The 15,173-nt window shown below is 45.2% G+C and overlaps 1 protein-coding gene across 2 annotated transcripts; it reads left to right on the forward strand.

Annotated features, from left to right (window-relative positions):
* The first annotated feature begins 6,358 nt into the window (after positions 1–6,358).
* On the forward strand, positions 6,359–14,339 carry nfil3 (nuclear factor, interleukin 3 regulated). Of its 2 annotated transcripts, none has more exons than XM_018744899.2 (2): positions 6,359–7,823; positions 12,512–14,339. In XM_018744899.2, the coding sequence occupies exon 2, from the start codon at positions 12,650–12,652 to the stop codon at positions 14,081–14,083; it is 1,434 nt and encodes a 477-aa protein (XP_018600415.1). In that variant the 5' UTR covers positions 6,359–7,823; positions 12,512–12,649; the 3' UTR covers positions 14,084–14,339. The 2 variants fall into 2 exon arrangements, with proteins under 2 accessions (XP_018600415.1, XP_018600416.1); XM_018744900.2 differs by lacking the exon at positions 6,359–7,823 and adding an exon at positions 9,635–12,421.
* The last annotated feature ends 834 nt before the right edge of the window (positions 14,340–15,173 follow it).

Genomic DNA, 15,173 nt, shown 5'->3' on the forward strand with positions numbered 1-15,173 from the left:
TGTCAGTGCTGTGGAAGTTTCTGTCACCAAGACAAATTCCTTGTATGTGTAAACACACTTGGCAATAAAGCTCGTTCTGATTCTGATTCTGATATACAATCGACAGTTGAATGAGCCATAATTAGAAGAAATTCGGTAGTGTCAGTTTTAAAACAGAAGGGGGCGACATTTTTGCGTTTTCGGGACATCGGTGGTGATTTTTTCCAGTGTACAGTTCGGTTTAACCGCTGTGTTTCTAATAACGCGTCATCCGCGAGCCGCGTAAAGCACCGCTTCTCAAATGTTTACGTGTCATATTTTTAGATTTAGATAAAAATAGTCCTGCAGACAGCCGGCAGCATAGTGAGCTACAGTCTTTAGATCTCAAAGTCGCAGGTTTGATCCCACCTATGTTTGAGCAAAGTACTTACTCTAAAAAATTGCTCCGGTAACATAATCCAGCTGTATAAAGGGGTCAATAATTGTAACCTTAATGTTATAAGTGGCTTTGGAGAAAAGTGTGAGCTAAATGAATGAATGTAATATAGTCCTAAGTGGTTCTGGCAGCAGGATGTTTCATACTTGCCATCATGATGAGGGTGTAACACTAAAAGCACACTGCTGTACAAATGTTACATTGTAATAAAATTAAGTATACTATTGTGTTTTAGCTGTCTGTGTGAAGCTGTCATTTTTCCTCTGATGGTATGACAATTCACAATTTTTGTAACACTTGCTGTTCAGCAGTTTAACCTCAGAACTATAATATATTTTCTTGATCTGTCATAAAGTGTTCAAAAGGATAGCGGTTCTTGTCATCTCAAAATACATTTCAAAATAACAATTCTGAATAAACCGTGGATGGGTATTGAGTTTCCAGTAATATTTCTACAATTTATGCAGCAATTAAGTGAATGTACATTATTGTGCATTAAAGGATTACTCTGTGAAAGCCTGTTTGCTGATATGCTGCTTCCTGCTTTCAGCAGTCATTCAGCACATTTATTCATATAATTTCACATCACTAGACTCGCTGTTGAGAAGCAATAATCCATGTAGACAGCAGAGGTTTCTTTTATCTCAGATGAGAAATTCCATAATAGTAATGTGTGATTTTTTTTCCCTCCCCACCAAGTAATATCATGTAAATCCTCACTGTACTGAATGGGCTGGAAACTTGTTGGTGTACACTGTGTCACATCATATATGCGATAACTTTTAGGTGTCCCAAAAATGGGGAAACAGGACAAAGTAGAAAAGTTAATAAGCACTGAAATGTGCAAACAGAACCAAATTTCTACAGAAACTGCTGGAACTTGCTGTGTACTATTAAAAGAAATCAGTACTACATATTATTAATGTCTGACAAATCAGCACAAGTGACACATTCTACATCTATTTCATCTTTGCTTTTGTGACAGACTTTTATAGGATTGTTGAACACCCACTTCATCCAAAACAACTACTTTTATACATAAGGCCTGTTTCTTAGCATTATTTTAAATTGAAACTTTTTGCATAAACAATATGGCCTGTGTTTTTTTGTTTTTTTTTTTTTTTAATTTAAACCTGGGTTATCCTACAACATTTAGTATGAACAATCATCATAGTCACAAATCCCTTTAATGAAAAACTAAAATATGTGCTGTGCTGCACACAGAAAGATGCACCCTGTCATGCGGAACAGAGGACACAAAGGAGGCTGGACCCAAGTGCAGGACTGAATCTATTTAGTACTCAGGGATCAGTCTTGTTCTTGTGGTCGGGGACAAGGACAGTGCAAGGGGGGCATCACTAACTATGTCCCTTTACGCACGATCGCGTATCATAAGGGTTTTCTGAATGTCTCACCAACTGAGGGTTAAAGCGTCAGAGCAGCGCGGCGGTTCTGCGCGCGCAGAGGCGTCACTTCCGTCCTCAGACGCTTTAAACACCTTGGCACAAGGTTTCCCAGCAGTGACTTGTACCTGTGTGAGCTGGAAAGAAAATGAACTTGATCCCCGACTGTGAGTCCTCCGCGCTTACGCATGGCTTCTATCACAGCCCCACGGTGCCCGGTTCCGATCGGCGGGCGCAGCCCGGCAGTGAGCGGCAGCACATGTCCGACTCCCTCTCCTCCTCCGCGGGATGGACTCCTGCCTCTCCGGACGCGCGCATCTCCCGTCCGCGAAGCCCGTACAGCCTCTACGCCAAGTCCTTCCTGGGTCTGAGGTGGAGCTCGAGCGGCGGGGGGGGCGTTGCGTGCCGACGGAAAAGGGAGTTCACGCCCGACGAGCAGAAAGACAGCACTTACTGGGTCAAGAGGAAGAGGAACAACGAGGCTGCGCGGCGGTCCAGGCAGCGTCGCCGGATGGACGAGCTGCTCCTGGAGAAGCGCGCCGTGGAGCTGCTGCGCGAGAACGAGAAGCTCAAGGCCACCCTGTCCGCCGTGCACTTCCGCTGCGTGGATCATGTGGGCAGCGGCGCCCCGGTGGCCGCCGAGCTCTGTTCAACTCAAGGTTTCGCCACGCCAACTTTCCATCCGCCTTCGGGGGCGCTCTGGCATTGCCAGCCTCCCGCGACGTTCCCGGCTGCGGCTCCGTCATCATCCTGGATGCCCCCCCGCGCCACGTTTCACGACCCATTCGCTGGTTACCGGGAGTCCACGCGTTCTCCCGGGATCTCGGTCCTGGATGCCTTCTGCGCGTTACCTGTAAGCTCTGTGCCGAGGGTTCTCTCGGGAGCAGCACCAGTGCCAGGCGGTCCGGTGGATGCGCGCAGCTCTCCAAGTGTCCCGCCTACGGCCCCCGAGGCGCCCCGAGGCGCGTGGTACCCATGCGCCACCGCCGCCCCTCCGAACGTAGCGGAGAGCGCTTCCAGGGCCCGGAATCACTACACGGACACTTTGGGGGCCCAGTGTGACGTGCTTCGAAGCGAGGAAAGGAACGGGTGCGATCGTGCGCTGCGTGATGCGCAAAGCGTGCATGAGGAGGCGCCTCCGCGCGGCCATGGCGCGGTTGCGCAGAATCCACAAGGCGCTCCTCGATTCGTGATCGATCCCGAGCCACCGCGCGAGAAGAATGCGATCCGTCCGCATGGTTTTGGACCCGAAGCGAACTCCTCCCTGGAGAGTGCAGAAAAGAAAGCAGAAGCAGAAGCCGTTCTTCCGGAGACAGACCCCTCCTTAGAGACCTCTTTGCCCTACAAACTGAGATTCAAGGCCAGCGGGTGCAAAAGGTACGAGCACTTCCACTTGACAGCTTCGGCAAGTGGGAAGAACTTCGCAGCGCGTGGTGGAACGGAGACCAAACCCAACAGTCCAGGTCCAAAGAGAGACGGGGGAGACGCGGCGCGTGAGGGGCGACCGTGAGTGACGCCGCAGGAAGGAAGAGCGGTGCGCAAACTTGGATCTCCAGGTGAAGAACTTGATGATCTCCTCCGCTGCCATTCATTCGTCCTTCTGCACGCCTTGGGTCCGCTGTCTTAAGCAGCGCGCTCCAAAAGCAAGGGAAAAGCAGGTAGCTTCCTGATTCGGGCTGTCACTGAGTGATCAGAAGGCTGCAGGTTCGAAACCCTGTCACGCATGTGGTTACCGGCACCTTGTTGCCGTGAGGCTTCGAGATACCCTTCACATCTGAACGCCTTAAAATGATGAATCATGACCCGTTCCATTGAATTTTACTCGCATTTTGTTACGTGGGTTTATGAAGAAAGTTACCTGAATCACAGCCCGAGGACTGGGAATAGATACAATAAGGAAGTCAAAGTAGAAATTACCAGAAAAAAAAAATGTGTCAGAGTGGATTTTGTGTGTGATCCTCTAAATACAGAATTAAAGTGTATTTTTCAATCTGCTTTGTAAATTCGTTAGATTACATTATCTGCATTCAGATAAATTCACAGTATGTCAATTATTTTTCATTAATCTTAATTTTGCGTTCATGAAACGGACTTATTTCCAGTACTGTTTGATGTACCAATAGTTTTGAATGGAGTTTTCTTGTTCTGAAATCATTTACAGTGAAATGTTCCTTCGGTGGGGGACGCGTTGGCACAGTGGGTTGGACCAGGTCCTGCTCTCCGGTAGGTCTGGGGTTCAAGTCCCACTTGGGGTGCCTTGCGACGGCCTGGCGTCCCGACCTGGGTGTGTCCCCTCCCCCTCCGGTCTTACGCCCTGTGTTGCCGGGTTAGGCTCCGGTTCCCCGCGACCCCGTTTGGGACCAGCGGTTCCGAAAATGTGTGTGTGTGTGTGTGTGTGTGTGTGTGTGTGTGTGTGTTCCTTTGGCTCCGACTGGACACATAACATCTTAAGAAATTTGTGATAGTTTATTTCTCAGCGCTAAAATAGACAGGTTATTTTCTGTAAGATAATGTTGTTTGGGGTTCGAATCTGGGATGCACAGGGCTCTGTGAACTGGGGTGTTTCTGGCCTGTTGAAGACGATTTGCAAAAGGGTTAAGAATGCAAATGTTATTTTCATTTAAAATGTTTTAAGTGCCAAAACTACAATGTGGAATGAAACGAGTCTCCCTAAAATGTTACGTTGTCTAAAATAAAAATATTTAATATTTAAATCAATATTCAACCGACTCAGCTCTTATTTTGCACAGGGGTTTCGCAACACTTTCACCGTCAGTGGAAATGCAACGTTGTACACACATGGGTCGCTGGGTGGCGCTGTTCTCCACACAGCGGAGCAAATCTCAAACGAATAATTTATAGTATCATAATATGATCATAATTACAGTGACATGTCAATGTCAAATATGTCGACCCGTCATATGAATTTCCCGTGCGTGAATTTAAATATGAATTTATTTGTTAATTAGACAATATATTTATCCAAAGTAACTTATTCTTTTAGTTATTAAACTTGTGCGAGTATTTGGATTTGTTCAGGCTGAAACAGGATCTCCGCCTGTGAATTTTCAACCACCACGCCACCTGTTGCTCTCTCAGAGCCTTTCATCACGTCTACCTGAAAGAAAATTAATCACTTTATTTAAGCCTTTATTAATCACTTTATTTAATCTGTTTAAGTAATCCTTGTTTCGGGTAACATTTCTTACAGGTTTCAATTAATTTTCACACCTGGAACATTATACACTTTGTATCTGGAACATTCCTCATATGAGCACTGGTTATTTGGACAGTCAGTAAATGTCTGTAACGAAGTTCCGTTTTAACGTTTGCTTTTGATTTGCGCTTAAATGCTACAGTGTTACATTTGTTGTAACAAAAATCACAGAAAGGGTTTCTCAAACGTGCAGTGCGATGCCTGTTGAGTCAATAGAAGGCGCTGTTGCCTTTTTCAAACAGCCACATGGATTAACTGGAGAAGCACAAAGACCCAGTACACGAGTTCAGTTTCTCTCCCATTTGTTGGACTCGAATCCACGCCCTCCTTATAGGAGAGACACCTTGAGAAGTACTTTCTGCTGGACTGTTATTCACTAGATTTACATTTATTCATTTGGCTGGCGCTTTTCTCCAAGGCGAGATACATCTCACACACACATTGGCTGAAGCTGTTCGTCCCAAGCAGGGGTCACGGCAAGCCAGAGCCTAACCCGGCAACACAGGGCGCAAGGCTGGAGGAGACATACCCAGGGCAGGACGCCAGTCCGTCACAAGGCACCCCAAGTGGGACTCAAGCCCCAGACCCACCAGAAAGCAGGATTTGGCCAAACCCACTGTGCCACTGCACCCCTGACTACATACTTCTGAGTAAAGTGCATTTCAGCAACAGGAGGAAGAGCGAGAAATGCAGACGCAAAATTTACAGAGTACAGTGAGTTACTCCAATACCATCGTCCTTCCTGATGTACATTACACCAATAGCTGTATCTAGAACTGATAAGTAGTTCACTTTTATCAGACAATCCGGGGAAAGTTTATGGCATAAACTGATCAGGAGAGAAGTGGGTCTGAGAGAGATTAGTTTTGAGCCCCTTCCTGAATGTTGAAAGTCAGCAGTTCTGAGTGACGGAGGTCAGATCGTTCCACCACATGGCAGCCAGATTTGATTTAGGACCTCTTGTGTGTGGTACCACCAACTGAGCAGAGACAGAGGAGCGGAACAGTCTGGCTGGGGCATAGAAAGTGATTGAGTCCTGCAGGTATAAGGGAGCAGATCTGATGGTCTTGTAGGCTATAACAGAACCTTGAACTTGATGCAGGCAGCTACAGGAAACAAAAGGAAAGCGATGAGGAGGGAGAGGATACATGGGAATGTGTTGACATTTCAAACAACTCATGCAGCAGCATTCTGTATCTGATGGCAAGGCTTCGTGGTGGAGGCTGGACGACAAGACAGGAAGGAGTTGCAGTAATCCAGGTGGGATAATACCGTGGTCTGGACGAGAAGCTGTGTAGAGTGTGTTGTGAGATAAGGCAATGTTATGCAGGATGTATCTACAGGCCAGGGTAATAGCTTTAATTTGTTGAGAGAAGCAGAGACTTGGGTCGATCATTAATCCCAGCCTCTTAACTGATGAAGTAAATGAAATGAGTGAGTTGTCCAGTTTGATATGGAATTCTCGATAGGTTGACAGACCTGTGTACCATCCAGAGTGTGAACCCTCCCCTCAGCCTTGTATTTAGTAATTTTGGGATAGGCTCCGGACTCTGGCAACCCTGCTCAGGACAAATGGATGGATGGATGGATGGTGAAGGAATTTGATCTTGGAGAGGTTGAGGGGTGAATGGGATGGAGATTGGTTATTCAAGCAGACATGTCTGAGAGGGTAATCCATGAGGATACGTCTGTAGCAGAAGGAAGAGAAAAGAAGAAAAGCTGGGTATTGTCAGCACAGCAGTGATCGGAGAAGATGTGAGAAGCAATGGAAGAGTCAAGGGAAGAGGTGTAAGTGGAGAAGAGCAAGGAGCCCAGCACTGAGCCCTGTGGAACACCAGCTGAGAAAGACTGAGGGGAAAACAAAGGGGTGTGAAACAACCTAATAAGATCTACAGTCTCTGCCATTGAATATTGGTGTGACTGGTATTTATTCCGCAAACAGTCCCATAGGGAGGAAATACACCAGTATATTTATCAAAATTTAAGGAACACAACTCTCTTTTGAAATAAGTCATATTACAGCATCAATGAATGTTTATAGATGTATTAGTAGCAGCAGCACAATCACGTCACATGATGTAGAAGGATTACATGTATATCATGTTTTATGTTTATTATTTTCGTAATAAGCCATCATTCAAACTCATTGCTTAAGTTATCCCAATACACTTCTATCTCTTCAAGGGCAGATATTAATTCGGTCGTGCTGTCCGGTAAATGTGTATACTAATAAATATAATAACCTGCTATCTGTTAATTAACTTAAGTATTTATTCATAATATTTTAATCATGCATATTAAATTTTACTTGAAAGGTAGCATTTGCTGCAAAAGTCTACGCACACATTCATGTGCCGTAATAACCTCTTAAGTGAAGCAGTTGCAGAAAATGCTAAACATAATCTTCCGATGGTCGTTATGCAATTAAAACACAATAACACCGTAACGTTAGGCACATAGGAGCGCACCATGCTTTTGCATCAGACACGTTTTTAGAAGATAGGATAGCTTCGATTGGTGGAAATTAGAAAATGCTGCGCCGCGACTGGCCAGCGCAGCTGTCAATCATCCGGTGCCGCCAATACGTTTCTTTAGTGACCTACTAACACAGATCCTTAAAGCAGCAGTCATTCCAGGAGGAAAAAGGCAGAGAGACGTCAGCCTCAGTGCAATTGGATTTCACAACCAATTAAACTTCCTTTCTCGCTGTAACGACCGTACACACGTCGCAGCGCACACAATGCAACGGACACCCACAGTTACGGCACTGAGCTAATGTCTGGTCAAGGTAATATCATCATGTGATGTGCCCTGTGTGTTCATTACACTCTGTGTTTTGCGGTGATACCAATTGCCTGCATATAATCCAGCTAGTATTAAAACTTAACATCTGTAAGTCTTGAATTAATCTTTGTCTAGCATAATAAGATGATCGTGTCTTAGAAGGAATAGTCGGTGCTTATGCATTGCTTAAATCTATACTAAACGCGTTCGTGTATCTTTCCATGATTTAACACATATTTACATCTCCACACATATCATATGTATCTATTTATGTGAGTGTAAGAATTGATCAGTATTACATGTGACTGCGAGACAGGGCAGTTGTGTAACAGAACACACGAGGTCTTTTTTAAACATTACTTATAGGTGACCTTTGCGTTTTAATGGCATTTTCGCGCAGCTTTTTAGGGAATCGGATATTTGTGGAGTGTAAACAGCGGTGATCGCTGCGCACTTGGGCTCCTCTCAGATCGCCCAGTATGGCACAGTGACCCAGAAATAGATGTGAGCGGATTGGGTGGGTGTCTCAATGTCGTTGACGTTTCTGTGGACATGATGTGGAAGCGGGCAATTGCTGGTCAGGGGACTGACTGCGGGTCACGTATCTGGAAGCACAGTTTACGTCAAGCGGCCCGGGTTTTGTGTTGTCTGCCGATGCGATGTTTGTCTACCGGCAGTTTGCTGATGATCCGGAGCGCAAAGATTTTTTTTTTTTTTCTCTCCTTTTACTTTGATGTGAAATACAAGTTCACATCGCCGCGCTTTAACACACATGCGAACACCTAATCCTTTTCTAAATCGTACGTGTTTTAACAGTAAATGCCTCTTACAGTAAACATTGCATAACACATCCGCAGTCACAGAATTTGCTGGCAAGTCGTGGGGGTTGAACTTGGGGGGGGGGGGGGGGGGGGTGATGATCACGGTTATTTTATAACCCTCACACAATGAAGATATCTGGGGCATGGGCACGACCGTGTTTATTCAGCCGTGCAAATCGAGCCCGAGTGGCGTGTCTGTCTCGCTGGACCCGTGACCAACACCTCCCAGATATGACTGAAAAGTTATCTCCTAGCTACTTACTGGTTAGGGGAAATCGTTTTTTTTTTAAAAAAAAAAAAAAAAAAAAACACACTTGTTAATTGTTGCGCTTCCCCCGCACCAGTGGGACGGTGATCTTTCGTAAGAGGGCCACGAACGGTGTTTCATTGCATTCCATCGTATCCTTTACGTTTCGTCTCCCCAGGCTTCGGAGAAACACGCGTGCCTAGGTGGCCAGGCAGTTTCTGAAGCGATTCCAGCCGTCCTACTTTAAATGCTGTTAAAAGATTTTCGTTTTAACACAAACGGAGCAACTTCGCGTTTCAAACTTTAGCTTCATCTGCGTCCGTCGTTCGAGCGCCTTCCGATTATTCACCACTAGTCGTTCCGTCTTGATGTTGTTGTTTCTGCTCGGCCACGTGCGACGGGGACGGCGCGCCGCATTCCTTTGTTCCCCAGCTCCTCGCGCCAGCCGAGCGTCCGCCGTTCGGAAGGCGCGAGCGGGAAGCGAGCGGCCCGGGCCGGGGCCCAGAACGAGGCCGAACGGACAATGGGGACGGTGCTGTGATATAAACGAGCGGGGCGAGGGCGTTGGGCGCGCGGACCGCACCCATGATGTACGCCCTGTTTGAACCGGGAAGCGGCGCGCGCTTCGTGCTGCTGGTGCGGCGAGTCGAAGGTCATTCTGAGATGTTTTTTTTTTTTTGTTTCTTTCTCCTCACCCGGTCGGACTGTCGTAAAACCAGCACTTGGCAGCCTTTGTCCCCCCCCCCCCCCCCCCGTTATTATGTAACTGCAACGCGAAAACGTCTCCTCTGTTTTTTTCTGTATTAAAAAAACAGACGCGACTCTGAAGCGCTGATGGATTATCATGCAGTTGTTGGTACTGCGTTGACGGCCTTGTGGTTGTATGTGGTTGTATCAGTGAAGGCGAGTCACGTGTTCCATGATGATCTGCGCTTGAACATGACATCTCGGCCCTTTCATAACCTTAAACATAACATTGTACACAGCATTAACATAACCTTAAAGACACTTCTCTGCATCTTTTTAATCCGAGTGGGCTTGGAATGAGCACATCTACACACAACCCATACATGCATGCATATTGTTTAATAATAAAAGCAGTGGCTTATTAAATAGCAAACTTTAATGTCTTCTTTGCCATAAACAAGTTATAGAAAAATCATCAGCTTGGGCTGGCATTCCACAGGGGGTAGCCTTTGAGAAGATTCAGTGCAGTACAGTCCTCCTGTTCATATCCACATCCAAAATGCATTCTTGTGCAATCCTGTCAGCTTTGTGTATTGACATGTACGCATGACATTAGCAGCATAATAAAGTGAGATCGCAAGTGTTTTGACGACTTGTTATGCGAACGTCTCCAGCTACCATGCGCCACGTGCAGGATTAAATGCAGGCGGCTGCTGTGTTAAGCAGCTGAAATAACACAACGCAATAGTTTGTGGAATCGTGTCAGTGTCAGCTGAGCTCACACTGCAGTTCAGGCACACAAAACTGCCATCAAGGCCTGTGGTAATTTAATAATTGAATCTGATTTTGCATTGTAAATATGTGTCGTTTAGCACAGCATTACAGTGTAGATGAGCAGATGGGATCAGAAATATTCACAGTACAAATTATGGGTTGACTTGTAGAACTTGATCCTAGCAGTCCACTTAGTGTAACCGTCTTGTCTGCCGTTGAATTCTTGGTGCATTATGAGTGTTTTTCTAATATGAAACAGATTGGCTGTTATCTTTTGTTGTTTATTTAACAGCAGTTACAATTGGCCACAAATGAGATGCTTTAAAACCCCCGGGATCGTTGGAAGATGAAACAAACTCCTCTACAGCAGTAATAAGTGCTGGTCCACAAATATTAAATGAAACTGGAAACGCCCATCCAGTCATTAAAGTTTGCTAAGTCATGGCCGAACAAGGAAAACTAATATTGACATCATTCTCCCCAAATTAAAACATATGAATTGCCAATGCTCGTATAGATGTATTTATCTTTAAAAATCTTTGTATCAGTGTTCCGATGTCCTCTTACTTCAGGATTAGTAAAAGATCATCTGTCCTGGAGCTGTTTGCAACTGAAAGTTTGTCTCAATGAAAGAATTTAAAAGAAAAAAAAATTGAACCCACTGTGAAGCTGCATTTGTAATGCAGCTCAGGCTGCATTTATAAACAACAGACAGATAATTTCTGGGAAAGTTTAGGTGCTCACTGCAGCAGAAGAGTACAACAGGTGCTTTATTATTATTATTATTATTATTATTATTATTATTATTATTATTACTGATATTTCATTATTATATCTAATGTTCTAGGTGGGCCTTTCTTCCAGCCTGTTATTTTTTAAATAAAACCCAGCTGTGGCATGAGGAGGCAGTGGGGCCAGTTTAAAAGCTTAAAGTATATAAAGCTTGTATTTAAAGATAAGAGCCAAGGTGGTATACCGGTGTGGAAATGGTCCTTTTGCTATATCTTTTTTACAGCTTAGCCAATATTCTCAAGGGTACTAACTACAGCATGCTTTAGGATGAACGCAGCATCCTTCATGTTCCCAGCCCACGACCTTACCTGCTGCCTCAGTTGACAGTCCTTTCTTCCTCCCAGTTTCTGATGCACATCACTGGCTATCTGCAGTATGTATGATACATCTACGCTCAGAATTTGTGATTTACAGTACGTCTCACATGCCCTTTATTGTATGACTGGAATGTAGATGGTTTCTCAAACCATAACTATACGGCTAAAAATAAATCTTTGTACTCTTCCATAATTACAAGGCTAAAAATACCATTTTTGCGTGTTGTCAGTATGGCTATTGACAGCCTTCCCTAAGCAATCCTTCTCTGCAGGGAACACAAGTACAGATGATGGCGCTTGTTAGCAAATGAACGTGATCAACAGGTTGGAAGAGCATCTACAACGGGAGTGCCAGACATACAATATGAAAAACACTGGAGAAAAAATCGAATGCAAATTTTACAAGGGGAAGATTTCTTTGATTTATCTATAGGAACACTGTGGAACATGACAGTTATGTACACTGTTGGCTTGATAGGCCCATATGTTTCTGATAAACAGAGCCAGGAGCAGTCTTAAAGATCACTATCACAGCTGGTATATATCGAGTTTTCAAAGTGTCTCTTAAATCAGATGGTTGTAAATAAACACTGTGAGTCAGCTGGTGTCATATTTCCCAGCCTGTGTTGTTATGTTGAAAAGGTGAGATGATTGCTTTCCTCGGTGAGTTGCGCATAAGGCAGATAAATGAAGTTTTGACTACACTTATCTCCCGACATTGTGCCCTAAGTTTTGTAAGTCAAATATTAACCCACAGTGATATGTGTATACCAGTCTTTATTTGATGAACATCAGCTTTGGAACTGTTATATTAGTAAATAAGCAGTTATTAGTTCTGTAACGGAATAACTAGGTTATACAGAAAGCTGGGGATGCGAAAAATGTTTCGAAATTTGCAAATGGACAGTTACAGAAAACTCCTGAAGCAAACAGGAAAAGTTATCTGCTCAGTACTCATGTTTGGGTAAGGATAAAAAATTAATTTTTGAAGAGAATCAACTAGCTGTTCTTAGTAATGTGAGATTTCTGAAATATATTATTTTGTTTTCTACAGATTCTTCAAAAGTTGCAAACAAAGGAGACCTTGGAATCACCAGAACAACTGAACTGAACTGAATTTTCGATATTAAAAAATACCTACCATGACTTGCTGCTTGTGAGGATACTGAAAATTGATGTAAAACTGTGAAATATGCAAGCGATTAAGAAAGAGCCACCTTCCAGTGTGTCCTACCCTGGAGAGGATTCCCTGGTTCTTGCTGTGGCCTTGCAAGGGCCGGACCGGGAGCTGATGGGGCACAAACTGTCCAACTTGCCCTTCAAAGCGAAAAGTTCCACTTGCCGGAGGAAACGGGAGTTCATTCCTGACGAAAAGAAGGACAACCTTTACTGGGAGAGGAGGAGGAAGAACAACGAGGCAGCCAAACGTTCCCGGGAGAAACGGCGGCTCAACGACATGGTCCTGGAAAACAAGTTGATGGCACTGGGGGAGGAGAATGCAACCCTCAAGGCTGAGCTGCTGTCTCTGAAGCTCAAGTTTGGGTTGGTCACGTCTTCTGCCTATGCCCAGGAGGTGCAGAAGATCTCCAGCTCCACCTCAGCCCTTTACCAGGATTTCATATCGCCTGGGCCCGGCAAGGGTGCTGTCTCCAGAGACCTGGAACCCGCTCAGCTGGGCAGTAGCTGCATTTCCGTCATCAAGCATTCTCCCCTGAGCACTCATTCAGAAGCGCCTGAGACCGTGTCCATAACCAACGGCAGCCCCCTGGTAAGCCTGTGTAGGACCCCCGAGGCCATAAAGCAGGAGCCGGTCGAGAATGGCGGTTATGCTGCGGACTGCAGAGGGAGGAGCAGTCCGTACGAACTCTACCGCAGCTATGTGGGTAGCCCATACCTGGGAATGCGCTCTCAGACCTCTCCCTTCTCACAGCTGGCTAGGTCCTCCAGCAACTCCCCTAGGACCTCGGACGGGGATGATGGGGCTGTGAGCAAGTCCTCGGATGGCGAGGATGAGCAGCGTGTTCCAAAGGGCCCTTTGACTTCCGGTGCAGACCAGAGAAGCGTCATCACCTCCACAATCAAAGTGCCGGACGTCAGCTCCTCCGCCCTGCCCCACAAGCTCAGGATCAAGGCCAGGGCCATCCAGATCAAAGTGGAGGCCATAGACCCCGAATATGAATCATTTGGGAAGCCATCGTCGCCCATCGACATGACAGCAAAAGGCTGCTATCCTACAAGGAAGCATGGCTCGCCGGCCTTCCTGCCATCATCACTCAGCCCCTTGTCCCTCCAGGTGGCAGATGTTCAGGACTGGGCTTCGCGGCCTGAGCACTGGCACAGTGACCATCCTGAGCCGCTTCAGGATGGCTGCAACGGCAGGCTCTGCTCCAGCTCATCTGACTTGCCGGGGCCCGCAGCAAACAGACTCACTGGTTTTAAGCGCGGCTCGTGCTCTGATGCGGAGTCGAACTTGTACTTAAAGCAGGGCATCGCCGACCTGTCAGCGGAGGTGGCTTCCCTCAAACAACTGATTGTGGCGCAGCAGCAGCAGCACACCTCGGCCGAGTCTGCCGAAAGCACTACTGATCAGGACGACTCGCCGTCGAATGGATGCTGCTCAAAATGAGTTCCCTTTGTGTTTGCACAACACCCGTGTTCCACTGTTTGTGTTATTTCACTCTGCGTTAAATATGGTGTCTAAACGACACAGATTATTTAAATGGAATGTGTGCTGTGCACTTATTGTTGTAGTCTGATGTGTCGTCTTGATTACTCCATCTGTACTCAAAAGCAATTGTCAGGCTCCTTGAAAAGTACATGTAAACTTTTCCCCCATTTTTGTTGTAAATTGTATGTTTTTATTTACAATAAATGTATGTAAGCACTGAAAAATATTATTTCTTTTTTAACACGTGATAAACAGTAATTTTGTATTTATGAAACAGTGGCTTTTGATGAGTCTGATACATTAATAAACTTAAGAAATTGACTGATACAAAAAAATAGTCCACAGAAACAAACAACTTCCCTTATCTGGTACAGGAAATGTTCTAGTATTAAAAAAAAAAATCAAACATAAGGAAATCATGTGGAGGTGTTTATACGTTGTGGCATAATTTAAACGTATCCCACCTTTATTCTTGAAGCATAGTTATAAATCTCATTTTGTAAAACAAATTATGAAATGCAGAGCATATTTCGACTGTCAAGAGCTGGGGGATAACAGTGATCCACTCTACTCTATGTTTGTAACCTCAGAAACCAAGTATAAGCCTTATATGTGATGCGACCCTATATTAGATATGATCCACATGACCTTCTAGTACAGGAGCTCCAGGCTCCTCCTAAAGAACTGAAATGTTGCAATTATTCAGATATTTATTTATTTAGCTGATACTTTTCCCCAATGCACCTTTTAAACATTTACCATTTCACACAGCTTTCAGTGATTCTGTGGTGGGATTCAAACCAGCACCCTTGAGTTCAAAGGCAGTAGTAGCTCTACCCACAACACTAGGTGTTTTTCCTGTGACCGTAGGGACACTATTCATTGCTGGGTAGTAATCCTGAAGTACTTCTGAGGACAGTGTATGCAGCAGTAAATAATCTGCAGTTATGGAATAACCCAGCTAGAAGATATGTTCTGTCACACAGCACCTGCAGACGCGGTATGGAAGCCATCAAGTCCATCAAGAGGCACCCCAAGCGGGACTCGA

This window comes from Scleropages formosus, chromosome 6, assembly GCF_900964775.1.
Source record: "Scleropages formosus chromosome 6, fSclFor1.1, whole genome shotgun sequence".
Lineage (NCBI taxonomy): Eukaryota > Metazoa > Chordata > Actinopteri > Osteoglossiformes > Osteoglossidae > Scleropages > Scleropages formosus.

Excerpts from the sequence above, each read along its gene's own strand:
- nfil3 (XM_018744899.2), top strand. The coding sequence starts at position 12,650 with ATGCAAGCGATTAAGAAAGAGCCACCTTCCAGTGTGTCCTACCCTGGA.